This window comes from Patella vulgata, chromosome 8, assembly GCF_932274485.2.
Source record: "Patella vulgata chromosome 8, xgPatVulg1.2, whole genome shotgun sequence".
Lineage (NCBI taxonomy): Eukaryota > Metazoa > Mollusca > Gastropoda > Patellidae > Patella > Patella vulgata.
The window spans coordinates 27,203,181-27,215,715 of record NC_065886.2 but is presented as its reverse complement, the minus strand read 5'-3'; the positions used below and the strand labels follow the sequence as shown (position 1 = coordinate 27,215,715).

Genomic DNA, 12,535 nt, shown 5'->3' with positions numbered 1-12,535 from the left:
ACCGCAGACGAGGTGAACGTTACGCTCAAGTATGCATCAGAGAAGTTGACCGATTTGGTGACGGCAGCGTCATGGTTTGGGGTTCTTTTTGTGCACATGGACGTTCTCCTCTTGTTGTTGTCCAAGGGAACTTAGATGCTGTCCAGTACAGGGATCAGATTTTGCAACCTGTTCTTCTTCCGTTTATGCAGAGACATGGGCCTGGACTAACGTTTCAAAAAGACAATGCTCGACCCCATACAGCAATTGCTACCCAGAATTTTTTTAAAAATGCCGGTGTCCAAGTCCTGGATTGGCCGTCGCTTAGCCCCGACCTTAATCCTATTGAACACATCTGGGACGAACTGGGTCGACGTGTTCGTCAGCAAGTGAATCCACCACTGACGTTGCAGGACCTTCAACATGCTCTTGCTGAGCAGTGGCGACGTCTTCCTCGGGTAGTGTTTACTAATGTTCTGAGATCCATGAGAAGACGTGTGGCAGTACGAGACGCCAGAGGAGACCACAACCGTTACTAAACACTTTATTCCGATTGTTCTCCAAGTCTGTGAATTTCATTTTGGGGGGTACTGTGACATCACGAACGTTATCAATGTCAAGGACTTTCGGCGAGACGTATTCTTGCTTTCTGTTGATGTCAAGGTCGTCTGTGCACAACATAACACTAAAATAGTTGCCTCAAACCAAATATTAAAAATCTAGTACCAAAAATGCCGAGTGTCAAGTTTTTAATTTGGCGGAGTATATAAACTATTAATTAAAAATTTGTTAACATGATAAGACCATACTCAACTCTTGATGCCATCTGATGGGTCCGATTTTAAACAGATTTGAATCCGATATATGGTTCAATGGCTGTTGATGATTAACCGTAAAAATGGATAATCGGGACTTAGTTTATTATCGTAACGACGGTAACAATGACAACAAAGGCTACAGTGTTTTTGAAATGAGCATTTCTCGGCTCAGAGTGAAGTAATTTGACTGAAATTTTCAGCATACTCCCTTTACATTATCTTTTTTTTAAAAACAATTATAGCGAGAGCTGTCAGCTCTTTATCTAATCTTCCATAATCCTGCTTTAATGTACAAAATGGTTTAATACAATGCATAATATACCTACATACTTTTTTAATATAATTTTTTCTGAGAGGCATATCTCTAAAATCATATCTCTACATACTTTTTTAATATAATTTTTTCTGAGAGGCATATCTCTAAAATCATGGTACCAAGCCTCTGAACTTGTACCAAATCCGATAAAATTACTACATAACACATAATTCTTGATTATACAAAACAATTAATACCAATGTTCCTTCGAGCAAAATTAATACGGACACACAAAACCACTCTTTGAGTAGTTGCTACCTTTGTGGGTGCAGTTTTCTAAGTCAGCGCTTATCATTGTCAATAAACATATATTTAGTGTTAGTGTGAATATATTTTCCAATCGAATGTTATGCATTTAGGATCTAGACACAAAAAACAATATGCGTGTTTACATAATTTATACGAAACTAAACACACAGACATATACATATAACACTTCGCACTACCTTACTTAAATCACTAATATTTTGGATCTAGAAATTGACACAAATGGGTCGCAACGTATATAATAATGTAACGTGAATGTATATAAACTGATTTACATTCAATCGTTTCTGTTTTTACTGCAATTTCTAATCAGTTATGTTCGGGGAAATATGCCAGAAGTCTCAATCCAATGGCAATCCCTAGCGTCTGGTTATTCCGCTCTATACCGATAGTTTTTATTGCCCATGCTCTCCAGAATATGACGTCACCGTTCGACATAACTTGTGGAATATATCTAGCCTCTTTCTACGAGTCCCTTGTTTAAAAATGGCGCTGAAATGCACCATGGTACACGATCCGTGTACCAACGGTAAAATGTTTATTTTGTCTTAATTATTGGATATCAGAAGCCCATCTTTTCCCCGTAAGATCACAACATCAATGTTGATTTAAATTGACAAATAATTCGTGTTTTCAATGTCGAAGATTTTGGATGATATTGAGTTAGAGACTTAGCTACTTTAACACAGAATACAATACATCCACACAATAAATATATTTACATCATTATTATGAAACCAACATGTTCTCTTCATCCATACGAAACTATAAACGTTCAGTCAATAGCGTTTATATATACCATGTATTCCCTTTCTTTCCAAAAAATATACATGTTCTCTTAAAATTCTAATGAAACTTTTTCATGTTCACATAATTCTTACTAAACAATACAATATAATCATTCAATTCATACGAAACTTTGATTTCATACGAAACTATAGTATATTCACTTAATTAAGTACAACCACGTATTTATAAAATGAACGGTATAACGGCACGTCGATGTTTAGGGTATGATGGGAATGTTTGTTTATACCATGAATGAGTTATTAAACCAAACGTCACTTGATTAACACATATAAATAATAAATAACACAGACCGGTAGTGTGATGAAATTTCAACACTAAATTCATTGCAAAATATATCAGTATTTCTGTGAAGAAGTGAGGACAGGAGACATAGTGGAATAGATCGCCATTGGGTAGAAAATGCTGAAGACTTGTCTTTGAATCTGTAATTAACCAGAAAGAGAGGGTGTAGTTTACTGACCCGAAACAACGCCAAGATTCTACATGACATACTGGACTTTCCATTACTAATCAAAAACCATTAAACATACATTATGCAAGACCTAAATCTGCATCTGCATATTGCAGGTCTTAACTTTTATAGTGAGAACTATCTTCCATAACCTTAAGGCACTCAAGTTTGAAAATCTTACATATAAAGCTTTATATTGTCCGGTGTAAAAATCTTAATTTCTCTGAGTGGCAATTCGTAACTGCTTTATAAAGAAAAGAGTATCATCGTCAAAACGCTGCGTGTTAATAAACCAGTAATTCTTGTTCCATAAATAGTTTTTAGTGTGTTAATATCTTACAATTTTTATATATCAAAATATTTCCATATTCAGTAATTATCTATATTTTCAGTCAACATATAAAATTAATGTGTACTAAAATATAAATTTAAATAATGCATATAAATTTCATACAGATTGGATGATCACTTTTGTCATTCAAACGTTCACAAGGTTCATAAGGGCCATAACTCTAGAAATTATTGACGGAAATTGATGAAATTCAATGGACCTCTATTTCACAAATTTAAATGATACATATACATTCCATACATATCGGATGGTAATTTTCATCAATCGAGCATTAACCAGGTTGAACAAACTGAAACAAGGGCCATAACTCTAGAAGGAATTGACGGAAATTGCTGAAATCCAATAGGCGTTTTTGTTTCACTAATTTAAATCATGCGTATAAATTTCACAAAGATCAGATGATAATTTTTTGCGTAATAGCGTTCACACGGTTCAATAAAGTGAAACAAGGACCATAACTCTAGATGAAATAAACGGAAACTGCTGAAATTCAATAGGTTTCTTCGTTTCACTAATTTAAATAATACATATATATAAATTTCACAAAGATCAGATGATAACTTTAGGCGTAATAGCGTTCACAGGGTTCAACTAAGTGAAACAGGGGCCACAACTCTAGACGTAATAAACATAAATTATTGAAATTAAATGGGATTCTTCATCGCACTAATGTAAACCACATATATCAATTTTAAAACAATCAGATATATAACTTTTAGAGTAAAAGCGTTCACAAGAAATTGTGGACGACGGACAGACAGGGCGACGACAATATACGTCCACATTTCCATGTTGGCGTATAAAAATAAGACTTTCTAGTCAAATTAGTAAAACTGTGACGAAAATATGATTATCAGCATTTAATTGCAATAAGTAATAACTATATATTACCCTTTTTATATGTTCGTAAGTTTGCTAAGATCTTGAACGTTGAATGTTGTTTATACCAGGACAAGCTAAATATCACTATCGATGTTGATAAGATAACCACTTCCAATAATGAGGCTGAAATATCATGGGATTTTTTTTAATAATCCTAAGTAACCTTTTTCAAAAATAATATATCAGTAAATAGAGCATAATTAAATATGCAATCTGACAGAAGGCAACTGGGCATATTCATAATTTAAATAATACTCTCGATGGCGAGGGGTGAGGATCGGTCCATGGTAAGGTCTACGGCAACGGATGTTTTCTCTAGTGAGACGTCGGCGCGCTGTATCGGTACTGATGTGTCTTCCGTGTGTTCCCACTGTCTGACGCGCCGTCTCAGATGCCTGTGTGAAGGGATTCTACATGTGCTATCGCACAACATGGCGGTCTGGTAACCCTTGGTCTACCAGTTCGGGGGCGATTATTCGTGCCTGTAGATGGTTCGAACATTGACCTGGAAGTGATTGGCAACGGCGTGGGCTATGTGGCCAGTGTTGGGTCTTCCAAGTGCCTGGTTGCTCTGAGCTGCCGTGAGTCGTGGCATGCCGCTGACGTTGTAGTGTGAATGATTCAACCAGGTATGGGGGTGCATTTTACCCGGTGAACAGCACGTGCAACATGAGTTACATAAAAAGCATGGAGAACACATTACCATCTCAGAAGTCAGGTTGCGTTTTTGAGAACATTTCCTGGCTTCTTAACACGAAACATCTTGAGTGGAAACAAGGAGACCAGATTGGGATGTAGATCTAACAATCCCCTAGCTAAAGTCACGTGTATATATTGCATTGTACACGTGTTTACAAACAAAGCAAGAGGGAGGAGACGAGAATATATCATGCAAATCCCGGAATCAGAAATTGGTGATTTGTCTTTATAATGCATAGTTAACTGTCTAGAATATAACCCAAGTATAAATTCCTATTCGTACTCCACCTTCAAGGGGCGCATAGCTCTATTCTTTGGTACCTTAAAATACACGAACAGTCCAAATTGAACTGTAATCGTTTGTGCCTGCTTAGTACATTCTACACGGGTATTTTACCATTATTTTGTCGTTTGTTAATCAGCCATTTTTAGTTTTCTTTCTTGATTAGTTTTTCTTTGTGTATTACAAATGGCACAAAAACCATTCTGTCCATAGAATACACACCGTCGTGTTCATTGTCTCTTAATTTCTAGCGTGAATTTCCGTTACAAGGTCCTCACTATCAAACAAACTATGCATTTTTTGGAAAGCTTATAACACTAGGAACACAAATCCAGAGAGTTTCAAGCAAAATGTTTGCAATAACTCGATTTAGGGCCAAATGAAAATTGTGATAATTGAAAAGTAAATGCTATATTTATATTAACGATTGTGAACTTGACAAAGTAGCGGAATTGTGATTCTAAGCAAGCTAGAAGTTTTGGCTGCAGGGTTATAATAAATATTGTATATTAGGATACAATATGTTCACGGTAAGGTAACAATGGTCCGATATTGAATTCTAATTCGTGTTTTTAATGTCGAATATTATAGTATGGGAGCTAGCTGACCGTTATTCCTAAATTCGCGGAAGTGTTGTTTTATTTACTTTGGGGCCATAGCCGATCAGCTGAAACGGGAATCAAAGTTGTCTGTAACATTTGAAATAAACATGTCTATTGGGGTCACTAGCGGGCGTTCTGAAGTACAGAAACCAGACGATATTTTCTTCTGGAGGCCACTTTATATTTATAGTCCAATTGTGGCACCATTCTTACGAAAGCAGAATTTTGTCCGCCATACTTGAAACAAATTAGTCTTCTAATAGCTCTACCGGGATTTTGTGATGTGCTCAGCTTGGAACCCGTTCTGGAGTAGGAACCCTGGGTATTATTTGTTCTGAAGTTGTGTTTTATTTACTTTGGGACCATACCCTATCAGCTGAAAAAGGAATCAAAGTTGTCCGTCATATTTGAAATAAACCTACGCACTCGGGTCACTAGGGGGCGTTCTGAAGCCAGAAGCCAGGTGATTTTTTGTTCTAAAGGGCACTTTTCAAGTTTGCCTTAGCAACGTGAACAAATGTAGCAAAGATTAACTTTGTCCGCAATAATTTGAATTAAATCGACTTTTTCCGCGAATTCGGGGGCGTACAGCACCTAACCCCAGGGGATGTGCAACTTAAGAATTCCCATTCTGATCATCGGCCGGTGCCTCTGTTGGACATAGTGCCAATTTTGTCCGCGAGTTTAGGAACAACGGTCAGATAGCTCCCCTACTATTATGGATAATTTTGAGTTAGAGGTTTAGCTCCCTTAGCTTTCACCATCCCTATACAAACCTTTAAATTGTACAATATGGTTTGGATCTACTTCCGACAACACACCACAAGAAAATGAACAGTAGAAAAGTAAACCAATACCATAATGTATTATACTCATTTTACTTTCGGAGAAAATATGAACTGCTACACATTCATAAAGTCTTCTTATAACTTGAACTTCTTCCATTAACAAAACAATAATTACGTTGAAACCATTTAATTGGGAATCTGGTGATTAAAACGAAGCGGCATGAATATTTCCAAAAAAATTCACAAATAATGTATATTGAGTATGTTCTCTAGACCAATTTTGTATATATTACTGATTATATTATTGTTTATCAATGATTCACATTAAGATTTCTATACTATTGGGGGGTTGGATGGCCGAACGGTTAGCACGCGCGCGCTGTAGCATGCGGTCTGTCATTGAGTCAACTGGCGGGGTTTCGATTCCCCGGTTGTACGTGACAAGGTTTAGGGTCGCCTTCCCAACCTCGTGGGTTTTCTCCGGGTCCTCCGGTTTCCTCCCACTGCTAAAGATCCCTAAGCGCAATCGAATGATTGAAATAAAATTGAACAATGTGTTAGTCCCGAAATGACCTAGTTTGTGTAGAGTGGACGTTAAGTCCCATTTCTCTCTATATATATACTATTGTATTTCCTGGTGTACTATACCATTTATCAACATACAAATAATAGCCTACTATTTTAGTAAATATAATACATGGCTTTGACTATGGTGGATAGTGTCTATTATTTCTCTCAAACCCCTTATCAATAAGTGATTTTTCTTCGTAATCCATAATATGTTTAGATTACAGTTAAAGTATAAGTTTCTACTCAGACCTCCCATACTAAACTTAGGCTGCCTGTCTACAGTTAGCTCCGCTTGGGATCAGCCACTAAGCTAGTTGGTCGGTATATTAAGTTCTTAATCTACGATTTTTAGTCGAAATCAATAAGTATATTTCGAGAATTTTGTTAAGTGTTTATTCCACTTCCACTTAATAAAATCGAAAAGGTTTATTTAGTCTTTGTGTGTATGATAGATGTGAAACCTAGTAGAATCACATTGAAAAACAGTATACTAATTCTCGTAGTATGAAGTAGATGGATCCCTGTGTGCAGAATGCCAGGCCCAGACCTCCTTGTCAATACATCTCAAACTTTAGGCATTGTTGGTAATTCGGCCCTGATAGTTAGAGCAGAGCAGTCGGGTTTCGTAGTCCATGCAAATTCTGTTTTTTATCAATATGTCAGCGAAATTGGTTTATTTATTTCTTACCTTTATATTTATAACTTACTTTTACTTATATTAGGATAATTTAATATATCAAAAACTTCTCTGAATATTGATGGCCAAATTTTACCACGGTATATGGCGTTAACAAAGACACAAATCACTGCTGTATTGAATATTACACCAACTATGTAGAAATGGAGAAAATAGCTACAAAGAAAAGGTAAAACTGCGTTTTGGTGGAGATAACAGTTCAGGGGAAATAACTCTATTTAAGCTGCTGAAAAGAACTTCGAATCAATTTTGTCCCAAATGAACATAACGTCTAAATCTTGAGCCTTATAGGGTTTTTTCATATAATTTCCAATATTGCCCATATTTGGTTGCTATAGTCAGGCCGGAGGAATTGAACTGTTACATATTAGACATAATGAGACAGCGATAGCCAATATAAAGAAAACTTACCGTTTAGGTACGTCTAAGAAACGAAATCGTCCAATCGCATCATAGTATTTCCTGTCTCTTAGTTTTCCAAAGTAGAACAGATTATGTAAAATACCCCCTACTGTTATAAACTTGGTAATTTTCATACAAGTCAGCCACACAAGGGTTGCAATAGATGCCGAGATCCAAATAAAACACGCAATGGACAACGCCATTTTGAAAAGAGTTATTTCCCTTGGTATAAATATCTGGATCAAGACTAGTAATTCTCTTCCCATTAATGTTAAATCCTAACATTACCATATTTTATTATTGACTTTAATGTTAATCCTCGTCACTTTGCCCGGTTCCACCTTTCCTCAACGTCTTAAACAATTTTTAACTGTATTATCGTTCTGCCTCATATTCATGAACATCCACTTATCCTGAAGAAAAATGTAAATTCAAACTCTTTTCTAGATCCCAAAAAGCCAACAGAAATCACCATGAACAACGCGGCAAAAAGAAAAAAATGAAGAGAAAAACTATAAACGGATGGAAATGCGTAAGGAATTTTTATACGCCCACATTGCCCCATCCCTCCATCCGTCCGTCCACAATTTGTTGTGGACATTATACAGGTCAAAATTTTTATCCTATTTTGACGAAACTTGAAATATAGGTTTATATCCCGAAAAGATCTCGGTTCCTTTCGATATTGGAGTGTAACTTCATTGGTTATGGCCCCTGATTTTTCGAAAAATCACGTTTTTAGCTTGTTTACGGTAGGCGGTGGCGGACATCAGCGACCGCCGCAAGCTCCAAATGGGTTGGTTATGGTACACCCCCCCCCCCTCTGTATCACCAGGTCTGTCATTGAGTCAACTGGCGTGGTTTCGATTGCCGGTTGTGTGTGACAAAGAGTAGGGTCGCCTGTCAAACCTCGTGGGTTTTCTCCAGGTCCTCTGGTTTCCTCCCACTGCTAAGACTCGTACGCGCAAGCGAATTATTGAAAAATAATGAACCATAATATGTTAGTCCCGAAATGACCTAGTTTGTGTCGAGTGGACGTTAACCGTCATTTCTTTCTCCCTCACCAATGCAGCCGTATTTATGTTGTCTTGCAACCGAAATCCCACCTTATACCCACCATTCTTGTTTAGAGTCCACCGAGTCTCAGCTTGCGAAGCCGGTCGCAATTAAGCGCCGAAGACAGACATTGTTTTGTCCAGAGCTATGGTGGGCCTCACCGAGAAAATTTTGAAACTTAAACGGTCGCAAATGCGTTTTCCAGCTATTCCAGCCCATGAGTTACAACAATTTCTAAGTAGTCCAATATAGCTTTACTTATGTTGCTGATTTGAATCCCTATTAATCAGACTAGTGTAGCAGCATTCATCGGACACCAGAAATAACTTCCCGACAAATTGACAAAAGAAATAATGATACTGCCCGGAGTACAACAAGGCCGGGAGTACAATAATGTCAAAGTGGTACAACATAACCTTATTTATATGTTCTTTAAATGGCATTTAGTAACTGGATAGAGTAACAACAAAACACATACTTATGGAAAACAGCTACTAGTGTATTTAAGGCGACGTTTCGTAGAGTATTCTCTCAACTTTATCAAGCTAATACAGTAAAACAGGTATGAGGCAAATATATATAGACAAAATACAACAACATAACCGAAACCATACATAGCAACAAAATGATCAAAGGCCTACACCAACACTTATTAAGATATACAATAGCAGATAGAGAGTTAATTAACTTATAGTCCATGGCCAGTGAGGATGTCTTAACAACAAAAATGGAAACCATACCTTAAAACAATTAGATCAAAGGGTTGTGACACAATTTGGTAACAATATACAAAAGTAAGAAAAGAAACCGCTATGTTAAACGATCAATAAGCTGACTAAGTAGTTGCGATATTAACCGAATATGGGAGGTGATTATTATTATAGTTAAGACAATAAATTAAGGCAATGGAGTATATACAACAGATAAATGTTACATGATGAAGGGTAGATTAAATATAACTGTTATTTCATTGCACATATCTATTAACACTTGTAATTTTATGATAGGATAATTAGATATGCAACAGAGTTATAGATTTAATGTAAAAACAAAAACAATTTACAACAATGAATATAGCACGATAGTAAATACAATAACTAGTCAAAAGATAACACACTTGTACAGTTTATAAGGAGTGGTGGAACCATGCTATTATTTAAATTAGTTGATCATACGCATTGGGCAAAAATATCCCTGTATCACGGTTAAGATCTGGGCTGTTCCTTCTGATTTGTATTGCCTCCATTATCTTTCGTGTCTTTTCTATTGGGAGATTAGATGCCAGGGTTTCGTATGACTCAATTCTGTGTCCAGGGTTGGTCTGGAGATGTTGTGCAACAGCTGAGTTAGTGATGGACGACTTGGACTTGTGCTGGCTTATTCTTTTATCTAGGGGTTGTCTAGTTTCACCGATGTAAGTACTAAGACAAGAGCAGGCAACTTTATAGACACACTCTTTCTGGGGCGGGGGTTTATTCGGGAGGAGCTTACCATTAGCTTTCAGGATATCTTCAAGTGTTCGGCCCTTGGAGAAGGTGACCTGGATACCTATTGGGATGAGGATTCTCTTGAGGTGGTAAGTGAGCTTCCCTTGAAACGGTATGGTGATTCTTATAGGTGGTTTTTCTGGTTTGGTTTTTCCCGGATCTGTAGGGGTGTCAATGGTGGTTTTAATGGTCTTTTTAACAAATTGTAGAGGGTAGTTGTTCAGGTTTGTAAGGGCTTCTTCAATGTGGTCTAATTCTTTTTGGAGATGTTCTTTGTCACAGATGTTGACAGCACGGCGGGCTAAAGTTGCTATGGTTGCTTTCTTAACACTGTGTGGGTGGTGGGAATAGAAGTTAATGTACTGGTCAGTATGTGTTGGTTTTCTATAAACACTTGTTGTGAGCCTACCTTCTGTTTTCTTAACTAGTACATCCAGGAATGGGAGGCATTGGTTTTCTTCTGTTTCTATTGTAAATTTAATTCTGCCATTTTGGTTGTTGAGGTGATGGAGCAAGGCGGTGTGGTCTTCGTTCTGACGGAGAATTACAAAGACATCATCGACTTTACGGAGCCAAATTGTGGGTTGGATGGGTGAGGTGGAAAGAGCCCTCTCTTCAAAATCGGTCATATAGATTTCACTTAGAACTGGGGATAGGGGACTGCCCATTGGTAGACCGTGAATTTGTTCGTAGTAATCGCCCCCCAAGAGAAATAAGTGGATTCTATGCAGGATTCTATACAGTGCATAAAACATAACCAGTCCGTAAAGATAAAATAATCATACGTATCAGCCGTTCCAAATGTTTTTTATATATATCATTCATTATCTAGTAAGAAAATAGTTTCATCTATGCTTAATCCTTTTGCCTTTAATTCTAGAGATTAACACACCAGGTGGGATGTTATGAAAGGAACTGTCAGAAACTGTAAATAAGCAAACGACCACCTATAATAGCCAATGTTCCCCCCTTTTAAACAGACGACGGTACCTGTATACGCGTCGTTGTATCGGAGACTATTTTGTCATGGGTAGTTATAACTTCACACCTCTTCCGATTGTGCCAGGAACAATTTTGTTTTTATTGAATAACGTAAGAAAATACTGCTTGAAGTTCTCCTTTAAAATTATCCCGAATAAAGATATTTTTGAACATACATGTAATTATTAACTTTATAATAAGATAGGTGTGTCTTTTAATAAATAGCACGACCTGTTAACAGATTATGTATACCCTGAACATTAAAGTGTTTGTTTTTGGTAGAAACCCTTACAGTCTATTTACTTTATATCTAGTGTACATGTACATCTTAAAACTTTAAAATTTCTACCATGAAAAAGCAGTTTTATTTAGATTAATAATTTACTGTCGAATTACTTAAAGTCTATTTTAGAGATGATGATGGCAGAGCGTGGTATTCGTTTTAATTGAACTACCGTGTGAATATTGTACAATCTACTTAAAATATTTATCTTCATTTCGTTTCACCAGTCTTTTTCTGATTTTTTACACTAATATTGTACATTTCTTACGTATATTATCAATACTAGAACTTTTATTTTATACCACAGTAAGAACACTGTATCTTTTGCACAGTAGTGGGATTTACTGTCACGATTCGATCGAAATTATTATATTTATTGACTTTACCAACAGAAATCAAGCCTGTGTAACTTAGGGAAGAGTCTGATTTCTGACCAGTCGGTCCAGTCTATGAACCAATGACATAAAACGACCAAATTGATACAGTACCATGAGTAGAGGATCCGGGAACAATGGTTAGAATGGTATGGGTACTCATATTGATTATCAACTAAGATCTCTAGTACCCCGAGTCCCGCCTTTGGGCTTCTCTTCACTTAGCTACCCTTGGTTACAGTCATGCTATTTGTGTGGTTTTGGGATCGTGACCAAATTCCACATTTGATTGGCTTCAGATCGGAAGTACAGCAGGAGAATGTAATGGAACAGTTAGTATGGTTGGTATTTATTCTCGATCACCTCTAATACCATAGTTATAGCCTGACTATTACCAAGGGGTGCTAACTCTAGTTAGGAGAGCCAAGATGTGTATTA

The 12,535-nt window shown here is 36.8% G+C and overlaps 1 protein-coding gene across 1 annotated transcript; it reads right to left on the bottom strand.

The window, feature by feature from the left end:
- On the bottom strand, positions 1-8,112 carry LOC126830276 (polyprenol reductase). The gene is made up of 5 exons (XM_050560635.2): positions 7,926-8,112; positions 7,525-7,670; positions 6,236-6,445; positions 3,885-3,998; positions 1-2,612 (listed from the first exon to the last, which is right to left on the bottom strand). The coding sequence occupies exons 1-5, from the start codon at positions 8,048-8,050 to the stop codon at positions 2,353-2,355; spliced, it is 855 nt and encodes a 284-aa protein (XP_050416592.1). The 5' UTR covers positions 8,051-8,112; the 3' UTR covers positions 1-2,352.
- Between the last annotated feature and the right edge of the window lie 4,423 nt (positions 8,113-12,535).

Excerpts from the sequence above, each read along its gene's own strand:
- LOC126830276 (XM_050560635.2), bottom strand. The coding sequence starts at position 8,050 with ATGAAAATTACCAAGTTTATAACAGTAGGGGGTATTTTACATAATCTG. Across the intron at positions 6,446-7,524 it reads TTATCCTAATATAAGTAAAA|ATTCCCAATTAAATGGTTTC; the intron begins GTAAGTTATAAA and ends TTTAATCACCAG. Across the intron at positions 2,613-3,884 it reads CTTACGAACATATAAAAAGG|ATTCAAAGACAAGTCTTCAG; the intron begins GTAATATATAGT and ends GGTTAATTACAG.